Below are 25,607 nucleotides of genomic sequence, written 5' to 3'. Positions count from 1 at the left end.
GGTTTTTCCCCTAACTGACAAATCTCAGTATGTTGTATGTGTGCGGATACAATGTTAAATGCTAGGTTTTTTGTCGGTTTGTGATAATTATGTCGTTAATTTATCTTTCCTAAATATATCATGACATTCTTAAACTAACCCCATAGCTGATATATTTTTTGCATGAGCGTTGAAATGCGACTTCTCATTTTAAACTAGCGTTCAAAATGCGTGTAATTATTTATTTAAATAAAATACTTGTAATCGTATGTTTAAGTGGCGCCCTCTGTGCGCAAAGTGGCGGATTTACTAGTTTGTGTTTGATGTAAAAATGTTGTCTGATGTCCTGACAGCACTTTAGAAGAAAGAAAATGTTTATTCAGTATCATTTACTGACCTTTGATTAGTTTAATAGTTGAGGTTGGTTCATTGGGGCTATCGTACGAATAAATTAATACTAAACGCATTGTTTTAACGCAATATTAATCAAAATAGGTCAGTGTGTGTGTCAGACAAACAACTCTTGAGGCTGACTGAGACAATATTCCAGAAATAAACATTACACGATCCTGAAGTACCAATCAAACGATTAAAATTATACACACTTTTTGCATCGTTTAACAAAAGTTAATGCTTTCTGTGTATGTAACAGTAATAGTATGCTTGCATTGTACTAATTGTAAATGTTACTGTATTTTTGCAGAACACTTTCTCCTTTTTTTAAGAAATTATATGGAACCAAATTTGTGTATTTTTTTTAACCGCCTTCAACAAAAGGAGGAGGTTCTCATCTAATTTCGGATGGTTTTAGTCGAATTTGGTACTTCTGTGTATTGACATTACACCCTGTAAATAAGGAATAGTTTTGAGATTGAAAATTCTTTCCGAACCAATATTACAACTTTCATTATTTTATGATGTTGTAATTTTATGTCTGTTGTATTTAATATATTTTATTAGGTATATTCAGCATAGTTTATACCCAAATATTTTTGCTTATACCACATTTGCTAGTAAAAATGAAAAAATACTCTTGACGTTAAGTGTAAACTCTATTCTCTTTTAGATACAGTCTGCTAAACAGGGATATGTTTACAGATTTGACAAATTCGAACTTTATTACAAGCAAAATAAGATCCAACATTTCTGTTGCAGCTGTTGCTTTATTTGTGGTCATATACAATTCTCTACAAAGTTTATATTAACGTGTAAGCGCAGTGCGTTCATTTCGCGTATAGTTTCGAACATTTCAGTGGTTGCCTTTAGTCTTATGCACTTGCAAATAAAGTCCACAATCAACATAATTGTATCACCTAGCCAGCGGTTCTCCTCGCCCAATCGTTTAGAAGCTTCGCGACCGCGCCTTTCGGCGGTTGTGTGATCCGCGTTATTTTTTTGTTTATTTTCTTTCGCGCCATTTCATAAACAAATTAATCTATTTTAGTGATTTTATCAGTGACCTCGGTGCTATCCTATCAGACTGTGGTTATGTTTAGTGCACGTTTAGTTCTCTAAATACCAGGCACAATGAAGTTTAAGATTTTCAAGAAAAGCATTCGTCAGGTATGCGTGTTGATTCAGATGTTTTGTTATTGCGTGAAATTTTTTTTTCAGTGAATGTGAATGGTTTTAATTGGGTTTTTGTGATTATATTGGCATTTTGTGAAGTTTTAGTTAACTTTGCTGGTAAATTACATTTTTTATTTAATATTTATTGACTCCTGGATTAGACACGAGTGAGGTGAAGGCATTTATGTAAAGTAAATAATGTGGGTATTTTTAAACCTACTTAAACTGGGTATTTATTAAATCAGCCTTCGAAATCAATAATAATAACCAATAAATATTGTACATATTTCCCAATTGCATTTGATTTCCCAAAAATTTCTGACAATGAAAAACTAAATATTGTTATCGTTACTCTTATTGAAGCTGAAGTGTCTTAAATAGTAAAGCAAGTTCAAATATTTCAAATACAAGGAAATTAAACAAATGTTATATTCCCTCTTCCTGTTGAAACAGTTAAAATATAAATTCAATAAAACGAATAATTTAATTATCGTATGATACATTTTCATGATTGGAATGAGTCATACAATACATACGAGGGCGGCACTGAAAATTTCGGGAATCAAGGAAGTGAAACAACGTTACTATTTAAAAATGTATTTATTGCTTTTAAAGTATTCACCGCGAACATTGACACATTTTTCCATACACGAAACCACTCATTGAAGCAACCATTGCATTCGGAAGTTTGGGTCTCCAAAATGGCCGTTTTGTAGGCTTCCACAGCTTCTTCAGGTGATGAAAATCTCTGACCACGCAATTTATTCTTAATTTTAGGGAATGTATAGAAATCATTAGGGCTTAGGTCGGGGCTGTACGGCGGATGGACTAATAATTCAATGTTTTCTTGCTCTAAAAACTCTTTTGTTCAGTGCGCGGTGTGAGAACTCGCATTGTCGTGATGGAGGATGATGCGGCGGTTGCAGTTCTCTTTACGGAGTTCAGAAACGACCTGTGGCAAACAAATGCTAGCATACTAATCTGCATTAACCGTTCTTTGTCCCCCAAGAGGAATAGTCGCAACATGGCCGGTTTTGGAGACAAACGTGGCCACCATTTTTTTTGCAACACTCCGTGAACGAACAATTTTTGTTGGCTTTAATTCATTTTCGAACACCCAAACTCGTGACTGGTTTTTTGTTTCGGGTTCGTACGCGTATATCCATGATTCGTCACCTGATACGATGTTGTATACAGCATTTGAGGATCCTGCATGTAATCTCCCGAGAGTTCTGACGCACCAAGTAACGCGAGCCGCTTTTTGCTCTTCACAGAGCGAATGCGGTATCCATCGGGAAAACAACTTTTTTACACCTAATTGTTCATGCAAGATTATTTGTATTTGACTCATGCCAATGTCTAAAGTTGCCTGAATTTCGCGGTATATCACATGTCGATCTTCTTCAATCAGCTTACGCACAGCATCAACGTTTTCTTAGGTGACTGCAGTTTTTGGACGACCTTGACGGGGATCATCACTGAGCTTGACACGTCCACGTTGAAATTCAGGAAACCAGCGATAAATTGTGGTTTTGGATGGGGCTTCATTACCAAATGCAGAAATCATCCGGTCAACACACTGTTTTTGTGTTAAACCACTTCAAAAGTCATAATAAATCATCGCTCTTGAATTTTCTCGAGTCAATTCCATTTTCTCAACGACTAAACAAGTTTGACAAGACCTTGTGATACGACCGAGAATCTTTTTTTAAATAAATAAATGGTATACGATTTTTAAAACCCTGGAGTTTGCAATTAAATAGATTTTAATATGACTGGAACAGTGGAACTATTCCATTCCCGATACTTTTAGTGCAGCCCTCGTACATAGTATGTATGTGTCAGACGTGTTTGAAACTTTATACGCATACATATTTATTATGTATACTGGCAACAAATAAAAAATAAATGACTATTCAAAACAAATAATAGGCAAATGAGTAACGTAAAAATTAGGGACTGATACTGATAAAGTGCTACTAAATGCAAATTGCAAACCCATATGAATGTATTGTATGTGATAACGATAAAAAAGTACATAGGTATTCGTCACCAAATTTCAATGAATTACAGGTTTTTAAAATACCGGTATAAAGAATGAACTTTTGGTAAATTCTGTTTACAATTTTGAAAGTAGGTAGGCTAGTACACAAAATTAAATGTGGGGAGATTTTGCTAATACTAAGTTTTATGAAGGTAAAGTAATACAGGGTCACTTTGCAAAGTTTTGCCAAATTTTTAGGGGCGTCCCAGAATCAGTAAAATAATCGATTTACGAAAAAAAGAATGTATTTTTAATGATAAATGGATATTGGGCATTAAAAGTCAATCAAACTGATTTTGTGTAGGTTAATGTATCTAATAAAAATTGCTTAAATGTGTCATAGTTTATAATGAAGAAAGGGAAGAAAGATGACACGAAACCCTCATTGCATGTGACTTACTTGCACTTGACCGATTTTTTTAATCGAAGCTCGAATAACCACGAGATAGTGTGCGTATGCATTACAGCCGGTTTCTGCAATGTCGCGTCGATTTCCACCTGACGTCTGACCCACTTGCCGTACCGAGAAATGCTGGACGACTCGAGATATATTATGGGAGAAATTCACGGTCATGCACATTGAGGTCGATCAATACATTCAGGTTGTAAAAAAACCCACCTATCCATTAGGGTTTTTGAGGGATCTCCTTACAAAAATCTTAACAGATGGGTCAATCAGAAATGAGAAGGGAATATTTTCAGTGAAAAGGATTTCAGTACTGGAATCACCCTTTTTGGATCGTACCTATAGATTTTTTACTAACTTTTTAATTACAGGAGCATAGTACTAAATCCTGAAGTTTTCGGCTATGTAAGAAATAAGAATAACAACATACCTATTAGATACAAAAATTATGACAATGACGAAACGATTTACACATTGACTGTTTGTTTAAAATGATAATGTAACATAAATAGTACGAGTTGTTTACGCTAAAGATACGCTCCTATCACGCGACTTGCCAGCTTCCTTCAACTATAACTAGTATAAACTTTCTTTCTAGAAAGTCCCAAGATATGCAATAAGTTAACAGCAATCCAACAACTTCTATAGACGGTAAAACGTTTAATTAATATCAATTTGCTTCTGCCAGGTGTTTTTATTCTCACTTCTGTTTCACAATACTTTTGATTGTCTGTTTGTATAGCATTATAGCAATCAATTTTTACACGGTTTACTGCTAGTTTTATAGAGCGCGGTTGGTTTAATTTTTTCGTGGTAATGCTACCACCTTTTTACAAATTGATGTTTTCTTATAGATTTTATTTGAGAAGTTATTCTTGAACATTTCAACAAAATTCAATTAGTTCAGTCGAGGTGATTGCACTCCGCATTAATTATCACAAATAACTGTTGATTTTCGGTGTGTTCACAAAAATGAGGTTGATGTTGATATGACATGTCTTGAACTGTCATTTCGCTCCCATCATCATAATCTGTATTCAGTGCGTTCACACCATAATGTTGGTGCGTGACTCTACGCCATTTGCCATAGTGCGCCACTTACTGATTTGTCACACTGATGATGCGGGTGTTGCAAATCGTTACAGGTTCAACATTAAACACGGTTGATTTGTTTCAGTTAGTGTCGAATCGCGAAATAATCTCACACACATGAAAAAAATAGCGCATTATTGATATGTATTGTTTTTATTTCACCTTCAAAGTCAATAAATACCAAAGTTTATTGACTTTGCGCGTGATGTTAGTTTTACTTTATCAATTTAGTATTCCAGTTAGTTATCGTGTGGACGAGCATTATGACAGGCTTGAATACTTAATTACATCGATTTTTCCCACGTTACACATAGTAATTGAATCTGTGTATTATTCGCACTATAATTTTGTAATTTCAAATATGAGGCGACGTATGGAATCGTTTTTATAAATTAATTATAGTTTCACCTGACCGCCGCCATTTTCTCATACGAATTGTAACACTCATATTGTACCCAAAGTTCTAAGGAAAGTTTTTCGAGAGATTTAATAATACAATTTTTAGTTTTCTATGTTCTTTCGATCGTTTGTTGTAGGTTAAATACTCATTTTATTTCGAAAAATTAACGATAGCGAAATTATAAGCGCTAACTTATTACTTGAGTTGTAGAGTTCTTATTGTAAAATTGTGTTGGAGTTAAATATTTATTCACATGAACGACACGCACGACCGAGTTGAAAAAGCAAAAATTGGAAAATAGCAAGTCTAATTCGATATCAATACAAGCGATCAAAATTCACAGAAAACAGTACAGTAACATACCAGTTTATACATTTGCTACCAGTGTGCAACCAGTCTTTATTTTATTTAGGAAGCAGTCTGCTGAAACTTGTATGAACATTATGTTCAATTAATTTAGTCTCATCTCATTATTTTATTTTATTTATTTATTAGACCGATGCCGCGATGTTGATCTTGCTAAATGTTTTAAACACGTCGGAATGTTTGTACGATGTTCCTGTAATGTATTAGCTGGTTTATTTCAAAGAAAAATTACGCGGAACTTTGTGTATAATTGATTAAATGTTCCGAACGAGTGCTCTAATGAATTACATAAATGATCTTTAATGATATCTTATGAGACAGCTGTTTCCACGAATCATCCAATCATGATTTCGGTTTAGAAATGAATTTGGTTCGCGAAAGCAATATATTTGCTTTAGTAGTGCTAAAAATGCTCATTTACGACCATTATTCTCCAATGATAGGTACTGTTTCTTGATTCCATCATCTTGCGTAAACTGTGGTCGACCCATTTCAACTTGATTGCTTCACGTATATCCGACTGAGCCAACTAAACCCTTAATAATATAGCTGGGTTTGGAAAAAGTTTGTTAGTCATTTTTGTAAGGCCAACTTTCTTAGAGCAGTCATACACGGACCGTTACAGCAGGTAACTGAGACAACTGTTGGTGATAACTTGATTTTATAATATCGTACTGATAGATTAATTAAATCACACAATAAAATTAATAATAACGAGAACTTATATAGAAAGAAAGAAAGAAAGAAAGAAAGAAAAATTATTTATTTGACAACTTAAAAAAAAAAACAAACAAAAACAAAACACAAAAAAAACAAAAGCCACAAAGGACCCAGTAGATTGTGTCACCTGTCAACATTTCACAGTGCGTTTAGTGATGTCAGTCTGCTTAAAGTTCGCGTGTACAGCCGCTCTACAACCTTTGTTTCTTTTAAGCTCTTACATAACACCGTTACGTAGGTATACATCATATAATTTTTATAATCACCGTAAGGAGCAACGAGCGTGTTCATCACTCAACTATTTGGGTTAAACAAAAGATTGTATAACCGTGTGTAATGTAGGAAGGATTAATACACGCATTGCACAAATGTGGCTTTGGTTTGTGGCCAAATAGTCCAGTATTAGTTTACGTGACTATTATTTATTTAATCTACTTCAATTTTGGTTTAGTACCATTGAAAACTACATTTACATTTCGTCAATTGCAACAATTCACATAAATACTTGTGTTTTGAATACTTTACAATTTTTATTATAATGTCTTTTTCATGATAATATTGCAAGATATTGTTACTAAGAATTTTGTTTCGTTTCTCGCAAACTTCTTACAATTTTCACAACGTTGTCAAATCGTTTTCGCATACATTAAAAAAGACAATACAAAAGCTGAACTAAAGCGACACGGATATATAACGACTCTTTGATTGCTGGAGTTACAGTCGTGTTAAGACATAAAAATACTTTTAAGATAATGCAATATTTAATCTACCCATATAATATTTATGCAAAGAAATCATGAGACATGTAGAGAGTAGTAGAGATATTTCTAAAGATCAAAAATTGGTAGGTGCTAATTTTTTCTACTTCATACAATAAATAAAGAACTTCTAGATTTTGATTTCAGATAGTTTTTGATCCGATTTCAGTCGATTTATTTGACATTTCATAATGAAACAAATCAACATCGATATAAGCTACCAGTTATGCAATTATATGCATGCATCGTAGTGTAGTTGAACAATTAAATATTCATAAGAGTTCACCACTTGACCAAAGGTCTACGAACCGCATGTCTAGACTATGTAGGGCTTCGGCACTAATGAGGTGGCGGGGTCACTGCAATGATAAAGAATACTATTTGATTGAGTAGTATTGGAAATATACTAATACTAGCTTCTGCCCGCGACTTCGTCCGCATGGAATAGTTATAGCCTATCTTCTTCTTGTTATGTCGACAGCAAACCTATACAGTGTCAATCCAAAACTCCGCTATTTATAGCTTATAGCCTTCCTCGATAAATAAGCTATCAAACACTGAAATAATTTCTCAAATCAGACCAATAGTTCCTGAGTTTAGCGCGTTCTAGCAAACAAACTCTTCAGCTTTATAATATTAAGTTATAGAAAAAAGATTAATAATTTAGAACGCGGTTTGATGAACTCCACACGTGCAAAACAGAATCGAGAATACAGTGGCGCCACTAGCGGTTAAAATAGGAAAGGGCGGTGTTTACATTCTTCCTACTAAGAGTTATAATTAGGTATACATTTAACGATATTGAGACTTCTTATTGTATCGTAGACTATTAGTTCATGCCGGCGTCTTCTTCCACGTAGATTTCTAAATTGGATTTCTTAATTTAACCTTTGTGTTATTCTGAAGTTCTACTTTTTGCGTCAAATAAACAAACGTCCATCGATCCTTACAAACTTCCGCGTTTATAATATTAGTAACATAGATCGTAATCTGATCCGATTAGACCAAATTGTTTGATGAGTTATTTTGGAGTTATGAATAGATACAATTTTGTACGCCTGCGCTTTTTGCCGTAATAACACCAATAATAATCAAGTCAAGCTTTAGGCCTCAGCCTCGAACTTAGCGGGCAGCGGCGCGGGAGCGGCGGCGGGGCGGGAGCGGCAGGATCTTATGCGTAAAATCAAATAGACCGGTTCTCGAAAACAGCGGCGCGGCAGCGGCGCCGGAGCGGGCAACGAGCGGGCAGCGGCGAGGGAGCGGCCAACGAGCGGGCAGCGCACTCCTTCTTTTGCCCACAATAAATCGAGCGTAAGGAATAAATTTGAATCGAAATAAAATTGTCGCCGTTGTTCAGACATTTCGTTCGCGAATAAAAACAAATATCTCGACAACACAACCCCGAACACAACACTTCGCCGCTAAAGCGCCGCGCGAGCTGCCCGCCTGGTTTCGAGAACGGGTCTGCGTTGCTCGCCTCGCTCCCGCGCCGCCGCCGCCGCCGCCCCGCTGCCCGCTAAGTTCGAGGCTGAGGCCTTACTATTCTATCGGTTAAACAAACAAAGTTATTGTTAATCGATAATCAAAAGTGCAATTATTATGTCATGATTAGCAGAATTTGATAACAATAAAGTTCTTTGATTCATTCATCCTGTTCCTAAATATAGATGTTTTTTACGATTCCCAGTAATAGCTTTGCATTGTTTCATTTATGGTTACTATCGTTAGGGTAGCATATCGGGATGTTTACCCATTACAAAGTTCATCGTAATCATTAGTCATCAGCTTAGATCAGTCCACCTGACTTGGTAGTCAATGGTCCATGGACCATCACCGATCAGTAAGTCAAGCAAGGCACGGTTCCACCAACCAAAGCGAAGAGATGTGTTTGAATAACAAATTAAAGAGGTTGGTATACTATACCACCAACGGGTGGGGACATTTTTCGTCCTGCAAGGGTAAAAACGGGACATGTCACTAGACCCCTAAAAGTCGGGACGTTTCCAGCAACCCTCCTTGCCGAGTCCGATCCTACTATATCTGTAGCTCCATAAAGTAATCGATTTTATAATTATTGTGTAAAGTTTTAGTAGTAGCTTTTTAATTGCTAACGAACTTTCATGGAGTTCTGTAATTTGCGTGTCTGACATTTGGGTTGATATGACATTTGGGTTGTGTTAGTAGAAATGCCTTGTCTTGCTTATAATACCGATGATGCGACCATTTACAAATTCAAATATTTATTTGCACAATTTTGGGTAAACATAATGGTAATTTATCATGGTTTAGCTGTAATTGCACATTTCATTCCAAAAACAGACAATATATTGAACTATTTCAGTTGCATTGATTGCTCAGAAATGCATGATTCAGGACATGAGGTGACGTGACCATGACGCAATCAGAGCTGGTCACGTCTTATCATTATTTTAGTCATAGACAATATAATTACCTAGCCAGTCAATACAAGTGTAGTCATATTTGAGACATAAATAACATTAAGATAAATTAAGTAGAGCGAGTGCTAGACGATGATAATAAATAAACAAACAATAAATAAGATAATATAAAGACGTTACACTAATTATTGCTTCCAGCTTGATTAGAAGCTGCAACTAACAAAAATCGATTGTCAACTGTAGTATATACCTAATAAATAAATAAAATAAAACCGTTGCTGAAGCCCTTACGTAACCAAGAACACTGTTTTTTTCAGAAAATCATTAACCGTACTTTTTAAAGGGAACTGCGATGCAAATTCTCGTGATGAATCAAATCAACGTTGTATATTCTGGAAAACGGTTCAAAATAGAACAGCAAGTCTTGTTTTGAATTTAGATATCCGTTCCGAGAACGAACCACGGAATCACACCGACAGTATCGTGATTGCACATACTGAAATGCCGATAGCTATCGATTCGGACCAAAACAAGGGCGCGTCGCTAAATAGGTCGTGTTGGTCTTAAACACAGAGTTTATGGGGTTCAAATGTCACGAGCACGATTTCCTCCATGACCAGAATAGTTTTTTTCTCGTAATTTTGTTTAACCTCCTCCTTATCTTCATCATCAACGATGATTCATCATTTCTCAAAAACACTCCACTGCAGAAACAAGACCTTCTCTAATTTACCAGTAGCATCCTCCAGATATCCATGTTGCCCGGTTAATCCTGCGTCCAGCAACATGGAAATCATTGGGGGAGGCCTATGTTCAGCAGTGGACGTCCTATGGCTGAAATGATAATGTTGATCCTCCAGATTTCGCCTACGTTCTTCACGCTGGTCGAAGTGGCTGGGCAAACTGTTCGCATATTTTTTCTTTACTTTTCTTTTACGACATCCTTATTATTCATTATTATTATTCTATTCTGCCGGAATTGCATGTCATTGTTTTAAAAATAGAAAAACAATACTGCAAAGGTTTTAATTGACACATTTCGAAATCTAAATTGTATTAGCTGTTATTTTGCAACAACACTGGACTGGACCCTTTCGACATGATGGATCTATATTGACTCCAAGTGTGCAATCGAGGCACAATCAGTTTTATTTTCCAAAGTAAATTGACCGCAGACGCCGTTCAAACAAATCTAACTTTCGACAGAACTTGCATATTTATATATTGCCGTCGTATCGTGATCCATCATTCGTACGTGAATTAATGTTGAGTGTGACGTTGACATGACAGCATCGGCGGACATCAATTACTGATGTGACTGGACGTGTTTAATTTATTGATATTGATCTTCTAGTCTTAGTATACTTATAAATACATCCCCAAATAGTCCTGTTACACAGTCCATTGCATATTATACTAAACGTTTGGGTTGGTTGTGGACCTGTGGTCAATCTTTTCACTAATAATACCTTGTGATGTTTGATTCATGTTACATCATTTGACAAAGGTGTCCTCCATGTATTGTTGTTTTCATGTAGCCCTTTTAAACCTTTAAAGTAGTTTCTATTTTTACCACTTATTTTGTTGAATGGCAATGAACTATTAACGATCAACGCTGCTCGTACGCGCTATTTTGAATATGTCAGGAATGTTTTCTTGTTTGGTATTAATGACTGCGGGTTTCCACCCTTTAATTTACGGGCTTTTATGTACGAAGTTCAGTGGTTCTTATAAATCGTTATTCCGTTTGGAAGCTTTCAAGAGTTAATTTAACGTCGATTTATAACACAGATGGTTTGTAACAGTTTGAATCAAAATAAATTGAAACTGAAAGTTAAATTTTGACAGCATGATAAATAAAATATGTAAAAAACGTTTTGAATTGATTATGTATTTAATATCCTTTCATTTTGCTATAACAGTTATGAAATCACGTATCACGTAGTCATTCTTAATTGAAATATGAGAAAGTAATTTAATTGAAACTGACGTGTTTAATCCTCGCTAAAAGCAGTTACGAATAAATTCGCCTAAACGAATTAAGCTTATTAAACACCATGTTGACTTCATGCCAGCTTAACTTCTTAGTGTGGATTATGCTGTCACTTCTCTATCCAATACTAGTTTAGCCAACAATCTCTCGGTAAACTACTTAAGAGTCTAGCCCCTACAAGTTCAAGGTTTATAAAACTTCCGTAGATGTTGATTGAGTTAATTAGGAGAGTAGGTTTATGTTGCCGGTAGCGGTTTCGTTTAGCTCCATTTAGATTTCCAATCCTAAATGCTCTAAATATTGTGTAATGTGTGTTTGGTTAGGAGCATCTGACAAGTATTGCTTAACCATTTTTGTGCTTACAAAACTTTTAGTATTATTTAATTAGAAATATCCTTGTATTACTCATTAAAAATTTTGTAACGTCCAGCATTTCCTTTGTAATTGCTTCCAATTTCCTTTGCATTCGCTATTTACATTGTCTAAAATCGTTCAAAATCTTTGAGCTCAAATTAGACGTTTTGAGACGGACGTTTGCCGTGCGTTTGCAAGACCGCACACTAAACTAAACAAAACTTCTTTCAAATGAAAGAGCTTTTAGAAGCACTAGCTCCGTAATTATAGGTAATTTCTTCCTCCTTTAAAAGCTTCTGGCACAGATTGCTCGCTCAGTGCCACCGCAAATCTGCGGGTAATCGAGCTATTATCGATAACGGGGCAAGACTCGATTGCTCGCGTTATGATAACCGATATCGATATAATCGACTGATTGACTGCTGCCGGCGCTTGTGTTTGCCCACTCTCCCTTCCTAGCCGCGAGCGTTGCTTCCTGCAATTAGTGCATTCTTTCACTTTTTGCGCTCCGTAATATCGTACCATTTGGTTTTATGCTGCCGCTTACGAGATTTGTTACGTGATGTTTGTTTTAAATGTTCAAATGCAATTTTTTTAGTTTTTATGTTTGAGCTGGATCCAGCCCGTAATGTGAGGTGATTAGGATTGTGTGCTCTAACGAAAAAGGTTAATTTAATTCTACTACTTAAATACAGCATTCTTCACGAAACTTTTAAAATAAAATCACTATGGCAGATCACCTTTGAAAGTTTGTATGAAAAGGTTTCGACGGCCCTGGAATCAACCCTTTTCTTTTGAAAACTGCTTGGCCTTTTAAGATAAGGGAACAGAAAACTGAAAATGCTAATGATAATGATTATTTCTTTTTGCCGATTTCTACATAGCTGGATAGTATTTTACTGGTTGATCTAGATAATAATAAACTAATAGGAGTAATGGGTTATGTAAAATTACTCAATGGGCTTGCCTCAAGGGTAGACTATTAATTTTGCAAATCTAATATTAGAAGTGACATCATATTCCTGGTCAAGGTCCACTTTTAGCCACTCCGGCACCCTAAAATAGCTCGCCGATGACGTCATGACAATAAGGGAACAGACTGCTCCCCTCGTAATGACGGTATCACTGATGACGTCAGAGCATTTCGTTAGCTCACCCAGGCGTTCAGAGAGCTTTCAAGATTGTGAGGGTTCTGTGTGCGTGTGCTTGTGTGCATTTAGATGCCAGTGATGTAGCCTTGGTGTGTAATGTTCTACAGTCAGTTGATCAGACTATGATAGACTAAGAGCTAGTGAACGCCAGACCTACGTCATTTTATAAAAGCTGAAAGTTTGTCAGCGTATGCTCCCAATATAGGATATAATGTTGGTGAATTATGAAGTTTGGGTCATCGTAGCTTTAGCAGCTACCCTAAAAAACTGTCTGACAAGGAGTTGGAACGGTCAAAACTGTCTGGCTGTTGAGGAAACTACTTCTAATTTTTGCCCAAATATGATATATTTATATATCATAATTCACCAACATTATATCCTATTTTGGGAGCATACGCTGACAAACTTTCAGCTTTTATAAAATGACGTAGGTCTGGCGTTCACTAGCTCTTAGTCTATGACTTTTTGTTGCAAAATGGATCCTATTACAACTGGTTAAGCTGTCTCGGTGTTGTGTTGTCGTCTGTACATCTTAATCTTTGATTTATACGACTATAGGTGCGTTTGATGTGGGGTTTTTCGCGGTTTTCTGTCGTAAATCGTTTCCGTACTAGTAATACAGTTTCAACAGTTTCAAAATGTTGTTTATAACTTTTTCGTACAGCTACACATACATTAACAAGTTTATTTATAACGACAAGTTAACAGATTCTTAAATCAAGCTAGATGTTTTTGATATGACTCTAACGTAACATTTAGTTAAGATGTTAGTGCTTGTATAAAAACTATTGTTAAAGCACTTATCGCCTAATTTGAATGCCTATAACTATTTTAGTGGTTTAAAAAAGTTATGTATAGTATAGTGAGAAGATCTTTGTATTTCGTGAGTTTCATGTTCGTCGCTTAACATTTCGGAATAGCAATTTTCTGTCCTCTATTCTACTCGTTCCCCGCTCTTTATTGAGATATGGCAATACTTAGCGCAGTGACGTCACGCAAGCTTTGATGTGCTAAATTCCCCGTTGAATCCAGAACAAAGGGGCTATTGTGACCGGCCACTGTGGCTCATTAATGCTATGATGTTGGCAGCCTTGTCTAATGTATAGGCAACATTTTGGTTTTAAAATAGGTCCCATTACGACTGCATCAGATGTCAAAGTGTTTACTTTCATCCATTTCCTACCTTATTGCATTCACATGAGTAAATTCTCTTATCTAGTTAGTTTGAAAGACCGTTTAAGTAGGTATAATTTAGGGGCTACATTAGCATAATTATCAGTTATGGCTAGGAATTTAGGAAGTCGCTTACTTGTAAAGCGTTTGTAGATATTCAAGTACGGATAGTATTTTGACTTAGTATATCTATCAGTTACTCTCAAGAAATTCTGAATACCCAGCATAAAGTTTTTAAAGAACTTTTTAGCTTGATTTTCAAGATTTCTTAATCACATTTTACCCATATTCAGGGTAAAATGTGATTAAGAAATTACATCATACTTTAAACCATCTTGTACTTATTGCTCAAAGAATTGATTTGACCAACCATCTATGGTTAAAAGGTTCACTTTCTTTTAAAACCAACTTTGACCTACCCGCTGCCTCCATCTATGGCACTGAAAGTTGGCAAGGCTACATTTTGCCAACAAATGCCACATTTCGGCACGCCAACCGTTCCGGTTGCCAAGGGGAGTGTAGTGACGTCACGCTCAAATGACGCCACGCCATAACGGGGTGTGTCCAGAGTCCAGACACGTTTATGGTGGTGTTGTCATTTGCCATGACCTGATGGGTAATGAACGCTACATTTTCTATTCCCTAACGTGTGGGGACTATATTTGGAACCCGTAACGTGTATAATAAGTGTCATGGGAAAGACACGTCAGAGTAGGCGCACACCGTTGATTTTTAGTTGGCCGTTATAGTTGTGCCCGATTTTAATTTGTATGAAGAATCGGCCAAATCGAATCGGCGTAGTGTGCGCACTCCCATACATGCCCATACTGATCAACTGCCCGACTAAACTATCGGCCGACGAAAAATCAACGGTGTACTCTTAGGGACAAAACATAAATTAACTAAATTAGGTTTATGAAAAAACACGCTGTTGAAAGAAATAATAAGTAGTATCTAAGTACAATCAGATAAAACAATCAGTCTTAAAAGGATAGTAATGAATTAGGAACATTATTAATATTTTTTCATTTGTTGATAGTGTGTACGTAAAAAGATGATGGCATCTAGTCAAAAAAATGTTATTAAAAATAAATTATTCAAGTCCCGAAAGTACCGAAAGTCCCGGGAATTGCATCGTCAGTACCGGAACTAGATAAAGGATTAGATTATCGGGAATTCCCGGGAAAAATGAGTACCGGGATTTCCCGGAAGAGAACCCTATGTTCAACACGGAAAAAATATTTTAATATCAAGAAAGTGTCATAAAATGTTTAAACTAACATTAACTGTTATCGGTTTTATAGCATAATAAATTAATATGTTAAAGTCGGTCAGACGTCATGTGTTTGATCACATGCTCGATTGCGATTACATAGGTACAATAGCGTTGTAATGCATGTTTAATACCATTTCGTGACAATAAATTGATATTAAAAACAATAAAATGCACCTGTTGTCATTTACTTATGGTTTACCTTTCAGATAGTGTATTATAGATACAAAATGTTTTTCGCATGATACAAATAAAATAAAAAAACACACTCTGAAAACTAAAATACCTATCACAAATTAAAGATAAAATAAAATAAATAAATCTGTGACTTGATTTCACATTCAAATCTCACCAACAATATGATATTGAAGTAATTAATAACACTTTAAATATTTACCTACTTTATAACTGCTTCACAGTAACTAAGTATTACAAACAGTTTCAAGATTAAAATATACGAGATGGGTTTTCCTTTCTTTACATAAGATGTAGAGTAACGCCCGTATTCACAAACATTACTATGAGGTCTCACAGTGCGCGTGGTCGCACAGGGTCACGAACCAATCACTGAGCTCTATTCAACGTTGTGCGTTCGATTTGCTGCTTCACTTAGCAAGCATCGTTTGTGAATACGGGCGTTAATAAACATTACTGTCCTAATTACATCTAAACAAGTCTTACCATCAATAACTTTCTAAAATATACATATTATATCCTTACTAGTGTGCTCTAGATTTTAGGTAAATATCACATCGGTTTTTGCAAAGGTTTTGGTGACATTAATTGAGGTCATGCCACCATTCCGTTCTGCCTACACAATAAATGGGTCGTTTGTTGTAGGGTAGTTTACGTACTTACGTATGATGGGACGTGTGAAAGTGCTGTTGATAAGTTGAGAATAAAGGAGTTTTATGAATTTTATTGGAAGCTAAATTTTATTAAGAATAAAATAAAATAATAAAGAGGATTCCTAAAATTCTTAACAGTGCTATTATAAAACTAACTTATCTTAACAATTTGAATTTGAATTAGCTAAGTTTTAGGTTTCAGCATAGTAGTAGGTGATCAAATAATACTTTTACCTCCTTTTCTTGTCTAGTCTTGGAATAAAATATAAGAGTCATGCGGAGAATGCAACCTTGAATGGATCAAGGGTTCCATAATTATTATGCACTCAGTGATAATGTCCACGCAATCGACAAATTTATTTCTTCACTACATGTCCTTAACCGTATGTAGGTTAGCGCCGCGCGGAATAATCAACTACGTGAGGTACCTACTCGATACAAGTGATAGGTAGGTACAACATTTCTTTGGTACGAGTACCATACTTTGTGTACACAATAAATTGTGAGGAATTTTCGTTGTCTTGAAACATCTGGGTTGCTTTAATTAGCACGATTAGATTTAGATGGTGATAAAGATAAAGGATTAATTTTTCAGGTGTACTTATGTGTACCTTTTTGCTAGGTGCTAAATCACTGTTATAGATGACCCACGCTGAACTGTCTCGCCAAACTCAATGACAGGGGGGCGCTACCATCGTTCAACTTTATGGTTTCCAACATGGCAAAAATCGGAACCAGCGATTCGGTATTGACGGTGGCGCCCCGCTGTCAATGTCATCGATAGGACAGTTCAGTATTTTGGAACTATATTTCAGTATAATCGGTACAAATGACATGGTAACTATGGCAACTTTTTGTATTTTAGCAAAATAAATAATGTGTCTTAAATATTTCGTAACTTGTCGTGTGAGTGCGTTTATCAAATGCTTTACCGGTTAAAGTAAGACGTATTTTTTCATTATTTTAATTGTTTTTTTTTGTTGCCACCAGGAAGGGCCCCACTCCACATTACCGGACGACGAGTTCTACGATGCTGTCGAGACCGGCTTCGACAAGATGGAGGAGGAGCGGTGCGCGCGAGTGGCGCCCCCTAGCGTGCACACCAGAGACGAGGTCGAGCTGCCGCCGCCGGCCATCGACAACAGGCTCACAGTGCACCCCTTATGGCCTGAGGTGAGTCAATGAACAGGCTCCGACAAGATGGAGGAGCGGTGCAAGTGGCGCCCCCTAGCGTGCACACCAGAGACGAGGTCGAGCTGCCGCCGCCGGCCATCGACAACAGGCTCACAGTGCACCCCTTATGGCCTGAGGTGAGTTAATGAACAGGCTCCGACAAGATGGAGGAGCGGTGCAAGTGGTGCCCCCTAGCGTGCACACCAGAGACGAGGTCGAGCTGCCGCCGCCGGCCATCGACAACAGGCTCACAGTGCACCCCTTATGGCCTGAGGTGAGTTAATGAACAGGCTCCGACAAGATGGAGGAGCGGTGCAAGTGGTGCCCCCTAGCGTGCACACCAGAGACGAGGTCGAGCTGCCGCCGCCGGCCATCGACAACAGGCTCACAGTGCACCCCTTATGGCCTGAGGTGAGTTAATGAACAGGCTCCGACAAGATGGAGGAGCGGTGCAAGTGGTGCCCCCTAGCGTGCACACCAGAGACGAGGTCGAGCTGCCGCCGCCGGCCATCGACAACAGGCTCACAGTGCACCCCTTATGGCCTGAGGTGAGTTAATGAACAGGCTCCGACAAGATGGAGGAGCGGTGCAAGTGGTGCCCCCTAGCGTGCACACCAGAGACGAGGTCGAGCTGCCGCCGCCGGCCATCGACAACAGGCTCACAGTGCACCCCTTATGGCCTGAGGTGAGTCAATGAACAGGCTCCGACAAGATAGAGGAGCGGTGCAAGTGGTGCCCCCTAGCGTGCACACCAGAGACGAGGTCGAGCTGCCGCCGCCGGCCATCGACAACCGGCTCACAGTGCACCCCTTATGGCCTGAGGTAAGACACGCTCCCTCTATAATACAACCCGGTCCTCAAGTAAACCGAGCCAAGATTTCAGCCATAGGACGTCCACTGCTGAACATAGAACATCCTCCCCCAATGATTTCCACAATGGTGGTGGCGGCCTGCATCCAGCGCCTTCCCGCTACCTTTATGAGGTCGTCGGTCCATCTTGTGGGTGGACGTCCTACGCTGCGCTTTCCGGTACGTGGCCTCCACTCCAGAACCTTGCTGCCCCATCGGCAGTCAGTTCTGCGTACTATATGCCCTGCCCTTTGCCACTTCAGCTTACTAATCCGTTGGGCTATGTCAGCGACTTTGGTTCGTTTACGGATCTCCTCATTTCTGATTCGATCTCGTAGAGAAACTCCGAACATAGCCCTCTCCATAGCACGTTGAGAGGCCACGTTTCCGAGCCGTATATCATCGCTGGCAACACACACTGATTGAAGACTTTCGTCTTTAGGCACTGAGGTATTTTGGACGAAAAGATGTTGCGTAGTTTCCCGAATGCTGCCCAGCCGAGTTGGATTTTACCTCGGTTGAATATAGCTATGTAGCTTAACTAAATAAAATATTATTTGTTCCAGATCGACAGGATATCAACAGAGCAAATCCAGGCCGCCTTCGAAGGCGTTGGCGGTGAGATAGGCTGGCAGTTGTTCGCCGAAGAGGGAGATATGAGGATGTACAGAAGGTATGCTATTTTGCCAATTTTTATGTCATTCATTTTCTTATACCATGCCACCTGCGTCTTTGTACACATTATTTTTTTCCTGATCAATTTTATTGATGTAGTTATTAAATTTTTAGCGTTTAGAGTCGCATCTCAAACTAATTTGAAAATTATAAATAACTTGAAAAAATCGAACTGCCTAAGGCGGGAATTGAACCCACGACCTTCCGCTTGCCGGGCGACTGCTCTTCCAACTGAGCTACTTAGACACTGGATGAACCCGTCGAAATTTTCAAGTGTAATACGCTGTTACAGCCAGCGTTTGTTTCATCAATGTTAAGTTTACCTACCCTACATCTAACAGAAATATTGTTGCAAATATTTAACTGTCAGTTAAGATGAAACAGCTCTTTTACATAGTTATTAAATTTTTAGCGTTTAGAGTCGCATCTCAAACTAATTTGAAAATTATAAATAACTTGAAAAAATCGAACTGCCTAAGGCGGGAATTGAACCCACGACCTTCCGCTTGCCGGGCGACTGCTCTTCCAACTGAGCTACTTAGACACTGGATGAACCCGTCGAAATTTTCAAGTGTAATACGCTGTTACAGCCAGCGTTTGTTTCATCAATGTTAAGTTTACCTACCCTACATCTGTATATAATATATTTATAATTTTCAAATTTATTGATGTAGTTGTGTAATTTAACTGATACGATTTACCAATAGTTCCATAGCACAACTATGGTCTTCTCTATGGTTGGAGTTTTAGTTCTCGAATGAGTGACGTGGTTACCACAGGAGACCACCTAAGCCGAGTACCAAGCTAGAGAGAGCGATGAGAGAGAGAGAGCCATATCAATGGTCTTGGCAGACGTAGCGTAGAACGGTATTTTAAACGGTAATAAACGGTAAACGGTTTTACGGTAACGGTAACGTTACTCGGTAGACCGACATCAAGAAACTTGATTGGATGAAAAAAGAGAGATCGTGCTTTTTGGCGTAGGGTTAGGCCTATGTCATAATGTCAATATGCCACTAATAACCAGCAGTGAATTGATTGCCAATACCTAAAATTACGATGATGACATAATATTCTCTTCTGTTTGCAGGGAGATGGAAGTGGATGGCATGGTGATGGATCCCCTGAAGGCGATGCACAAAGTCCGCGGCGTGTCCGCCCGCGAGATGTGCCATTACTTCTTCAACCCGCGCTACAGATACGAGTGGGAGAGTGAGTAGACTTTTATCATTATAGATTGGAGGGAGAATCGTTGTGTCTTGGATTCTTGACCACATAAGTGAGAATACAATTTGTTGCAAAATAGCACTCATTATAAGCACGTAAGATGCCATGTGCCTTCATGTGGCATCGTCTGTGCTTCTCAGGCCTATTTCCCATACCATTTATTGGTTTATTAGCGTCGAAAACTAGTATCAGTTCAAGTGTTTCCTTCTCAATAATACATGAAAAGGATCAAGGTTACACTTTTGAATGGTTTAATTTCGAAGTGCAGGAACAAGACTACATTTTTCGAAGTGCAAATAAAAAGTCTCTGCTTTTCTCTCTACAGCAACACTGGAAACAATGACGATCGTCGAGGAGATGTCATCAGACGCGCTGGTGTTCCACCAGACGTTCAAGCGCATCTGGCCCGCGTCGCAGCGGGACGCGCTGTTCTGGTCGCACGTGCGCGCCGCCGACCGCGCCACCTACGCCGTCACCAACCACTCCACCACCAACGCCGAGTACCCGGTGAGTTTCCAAAAAGTGACGTGGTTACCATAGGAGACCACCAACGTTGAGTACCCGTTGAGTGACGTGGTAACCACGTGCAGGAGACCACCGATGCGGTCAGTAATTACTCCACCACTGACGCCGAGTACCCGGTGAGTTTCCGAGTGACGTGGTTACCACAGGAGACCACCAACGTTGAGTACCCGTTGAGTGACGTGGTAACCACAGGAGACCACCGACGCAGTCAGTAATTACTCCACCACCAACGCTGAGTACCCGGTGAGTCCCTAACGAGTTATCATTGGTGACCACCAACGTCGAGTACTCGTTGAGTGACGTGGAAACCACAGGAGATCACCGATGCGGTCAGTAATTACTCCACCACCAACGCCGAGTACCCGGTGAGTCCCTAACGAGTTATCACAGGAGATCACCAACGTTGAGTACTCGTTGAGTGACATGGTTACCATAGGAAACCACCGACGCGGTCAGTAATTACTCCACCACCAACGCCGAGTACCCGGTGAGTCCCTAACGAGTTATCACAGGTGACCACCAACGTCTAGTACTCGTTGAGTGACATGGTTACCACAAGAAACCACCGATGCCGTCAGTAATTACTCCACCACCAACGTCAAGTACTCGGTGAGTGACATGGTTACAACAGGAGACCACCTACGCCGTCACCAACCACTCCACCACCAACGCCGAGTACCCGGTGAGTGCGTGGTCGCTACAGAGACCACCTAGCGCCTTGTCCACCAGACATTCGAGCGATAAGCGAAACTAATGCCTTGATCACACGTACCGAGCAAACGGGCGAGACAGTGCTTACAGCCGAGTACTCGGTGTGTATGAACATTACGCTGAGCACGGTACTGCTGAATCTTCATTAACGACATATCAGTGAAAAATTTCCTTGTTGAACCCATTGGTGTCATTAATATAATCTCCTTAATTTGTGTGATTGTCACGTGCTTTATTAACGTAACATTCGTTCCGCAGGCGAACTCTGGCGCGTGCATTCGGCTGTTCGTGACGGTGTGCCTGGCGTGCCGCAGCTCGTGGCCGGCCGGCGAGGCGCCCTCGCGCGAGAATATCACCACAAGCATCGCCTACTGCAGTACAGGTATGTGGCCACGGAAATTAAATGCGAGTTTAAGCATCCTACGCCCGTTCTCACCATTAATCCCTATAATTTAAGTGACCCCTATGGTAACATATAACAGGAATTTTGTTTTCATAGGAGTCACTTAAAAATTAGGGATTGATGGTGAAAACGGGCACTAGTCTCCAACAGTATGCAGTACCTTCTTCAGCCAGAGAAAAACGATTCCTTTCAACCTAGTGCCGTCAATTAATAAACAAAAGCTCCCCAAAAGATTTCCACGCTAAACATATTCACGGAAAAATAAATAATTTTCTTTGGAAAAAGAGCATTAGCGCGCAGTATTGGCATCAACTGGTGAGCGCTAGTCGCTCAAGATTTGACATTTATTATGAACGTCAAAAAATTCATAAATACAGGTAGTTAGACTCTAGGCTCTTTCAGGCCCAACGACTTTCTGACAATAGGGATGTTTCCTGGGTAAAAAAGCAAGAGTTTCAGTTTATCAAAAACTACTCGACACGTATTTTTCGCTTTTTAAAACTAATGAAAATGTAAAGAGATAAAGCGTGTCAAAGTTCTAAAGACAAGGCCCGTGACGTCAGTGAGTGCGTAAAAGTGCAGCACTTTGTGACGCCGCGTGGAACTTCAACGCACTATAACTTTGTAATTATTTGTTTGATTGACAATTAAAAATATACGTGTCCAATATTTTTGTATACTAAAATTGACGGACTAAAAAATTTTTTTAGGAAACCAGCCTATTGTTGATGCGAAACGCCAAGACAAACAAGCTACGGCTTGTTAGCTGATGCCATAGTCCCCACATTGTCTCGATCTGTGTATTTCCACATAGTGCAATAATAAATGCTTTATTCCAGTAAACCCAGGAGGCTGGGCGCCCGCCGGCGTCCTCCGCGCAGTCTACAAACGGGAGTATCCCAAGTTCCTCAAACGCTTCACGAGTTACGTGTCCGAGCAGTGCCGCGGGAAGCCGCTAGCTTTGTAGCGACCGCCCGGGCCCCGCGCCAGACTGGTAAACTACTGAATATTAACTGGTAATATTTGGAACACTTGAAAACAACCGACAATCTACTGACGTTTTTGTGAGCTGTTGGAACTTTTAGATATAGGTGTCCCACCCGTGACATTGACAGGGGGCGCCACTGTCAATACCGGATCGCTGGTTCCGATTCCGCAAAAATCGGATGTTATCGGAGGGCGCTAATGCCGCTAATATCAATACTGGGTTTATTTTTGCCACTTGACGTTTCGGGATCGTGGGACTATATATGTATTTTATGATGTTGAAATAATGTCACGAGACGTTTGGTGTGTGATACCAGATGTTGTCAAAAAGTCGTAGACTGTGAGTGTTTCATTTTGCCTTAGATGCTAACAAGACAACTTTCTACACAAAACTAATGGTAATGATTTGTGTCATATACTCCGCCTTTTGTACTGGTCTTCATGTGTAGTAATGATTGAAATAAATAATGAAATTAGTATCCACAGCTCACAAAAAGCAGGTCAGTTGATTGTAGGTGCCATAAGTACCTATTTTTGGACAGTTTTCCTGTGTTACAATTTTAAAAAGTATCTTAGGGATCTCATTCCCCGGCGGTACCGGGCTATTTCATAACGTAGTTTCGTATTTTGTGTCTATCTGTCTCTGTCACTCGTACTAGCTTTACGAGCGAGAGAAATAGATGATTCAAAATTATGAAAGTCGTAGGAAGTAGCCCCATCAAGTTTGTCATCGACTGGTAGGTATTTCATTTTGCCTTAAACGTTACGATGTTTTGTGGTCTCATGTTATTACAGATTTCGTAGAATTTATTGAAAACTGGTGTATTTGTTTAAATAAAATACTATTAAAGTACGTTATTCTGTGTTGATATGGCTAAATGAGTCAAAATTGTACAGTTTTGAAATATAGCTTTATAAAGTACCTATGCCAGTTTTCAAGAAATGTATTATAAATATTTTATTGGGGCTATTGTTGAATTTTTCTGAATTGTACAGAAAATATGAGTAGGTATGTAAATGTAGTATAGATAAACGACATTTGTGGCAACAAAATAATTGTAATTTATGGAGTATATAAAGTGATATGTCTTTCTAAAGTGTAGTATCTATCGTGTATTAACATGCATCGTTTTATGTCTTGCTACGGTGTTTCTTTTTAGTTTGACAATGATCTGCGAGTATGGAAAATGTCACACTTTGTATATTTCAGGATTGTAGTTAGCTGTCGAGTGTTTATAGCTAAAATGTCGTTATGTTTACTGTTTGTAATGTAAGCACTTATTTAGATCTATGATTTCTTTTGTTTCCCTACAATTTCTATACATTCTCGGCGGCACTGAACATAGTATAGCTGAGATTGTCTTGTCTATGAGTAACACGAATTAGGAGATTATGAAAAAAAAAAACTGAAACAAGGTCGGTTTAAAAGATGGGAGCGAAAACATTTTTTGACTTGGTCTTAAGGGTAAACATTTTGGGGGGTGGTAAGAGTTAGGTTAAAGGTTAGAAGTGTCATCTTGACCCTAGAGGACTGTCTACATAAATAATTTCTTAAACAAACTCATAAAAACGACGATTATTTTAAAAATGGCTCATTTTCATTCTGTAAAACAACGTCTCCTAATATCATGTCATATTTTAGACGTGTGACCTATTTTATATTAATTTTAAAATAATTTTTCGTAACTTAGTACCTACACTTTTATTTTGTAATGCTATATTATGTCTTTTTGATTTTATTTAAACATACAAGATGTTATCGGTAGGGCTTTTTCCATTTTGTTCATGTTCAAATATCGTTAGCTTTAGTAGGCTTTTAAATTATTTTTCGGCTGTATTGATCCAAGATTTGTCTTCAGACTTCCATATTCCTTTTGTGACAAATTTAATCATTTAGTAACTATGATTTAATGTTATCCTATCACAATAAGTTTAGGTGGTTATTTGGTCATAATGAGTACTTAAACAGTACTGTATTATGTATTCAGTATCCTCATATTTTTGTTACTTTAATCTTAATATTTATGCGATGCATATTCTATGTCCATTCCAACTATACTGATCTAATATATTAATATAAATAACATGTTCGTTTACTACAAACTGTATAAAATATGTAAAATATTGTACAGCTCTCAAATTAAATGGTATATCTCAAAATGTAACAGAGAAATATAAATATTACAAATTGCATTTATAGTAACGCAATGTTGGAATTGTAAGTTATGTAATGTAAAATATGTTTTTTTAATTATTGTTTATAATAAAATGTTTTATGATGAATTTAAATGTTTTTATTTTAGTTTAAGGTAAACAAAAGACAGTATACATTTTATTGTTTCTTTATTTACAACACTTAACAATTTCATTCAATTCAATTAATGTACTCTGAACATAGACATTCATTTAAAAATTGACGATCAATTGTTGCTTATGTTTAAAACATCACTAAATAAAACATGTGAATAATAACCGTTCGTAAATCATTAACACTGTTATCAGATCAAACGTCATTATTAATGAAAACAATAA

The 25,607-nt window shown here is 38.1% G+C and overlaps 1 protein-coding gene across 2 annotated transcripts in view; it reads left to right on the top strand.

Moving 5' to 3' along the window:
* Positions 1-25,223, top strand: part of cert (ceramide transfer protein) — a 30,599-nt gene extending 5,376 nt beyond the window's left edge. For both annotated transcript variants that reach the window (XM_028311747.1, XM_028311746.1), the window contains exons 7-12: positions 17,516-17,698; positions 19,114-19,220; positions 20,313-20,434; positions 20,775-20,956; positions 21,944-22,067; positions 22,928-25,223. In XM_028311747.1, the coding sequence (XP_028167548.1) occupies positions 17,516-17,698; positions 19,114-19,220; positions 20,313-20,434; positions 20,775-20,956; positions 21,944-22,067; positions 22,928-23,055 (846 nt within the window). In that variant the 3' untranslated portion in view covers positions 23,056-25,223. The remainder of the gene's footprint in view (positions 1-17,515; positions 17,699-19,113; positions 19,221-20,312; positions 20,435-20,774; positions 20,957-21,943; positions 22,068-22,927) is intronic.
* Positions 25,224-25,607: the final 384 nt, after the last annotated feature.

Source organism: Ostrinia furnacalis, unplaced genomic scaffold (genome assembly GCF_004193835.3).
Source record: "Ostrinia furnacalis isolate ACB-3 unplaced genomic scaffold, ASM419383v2 OfSCF3546, whole genome shotgun sequence".
NCBI lineage: Eukaryota > Metazoa > Arthropoda > Insecta > Lepidoptera > Crambidae > Ostrinia > Ostrinia furnacalis.
The sequence above is the reverse complement of the archived record's forward strand: the minus strand, read 5'-3'. Positions and strand labels throughout refer to the sequence as shown.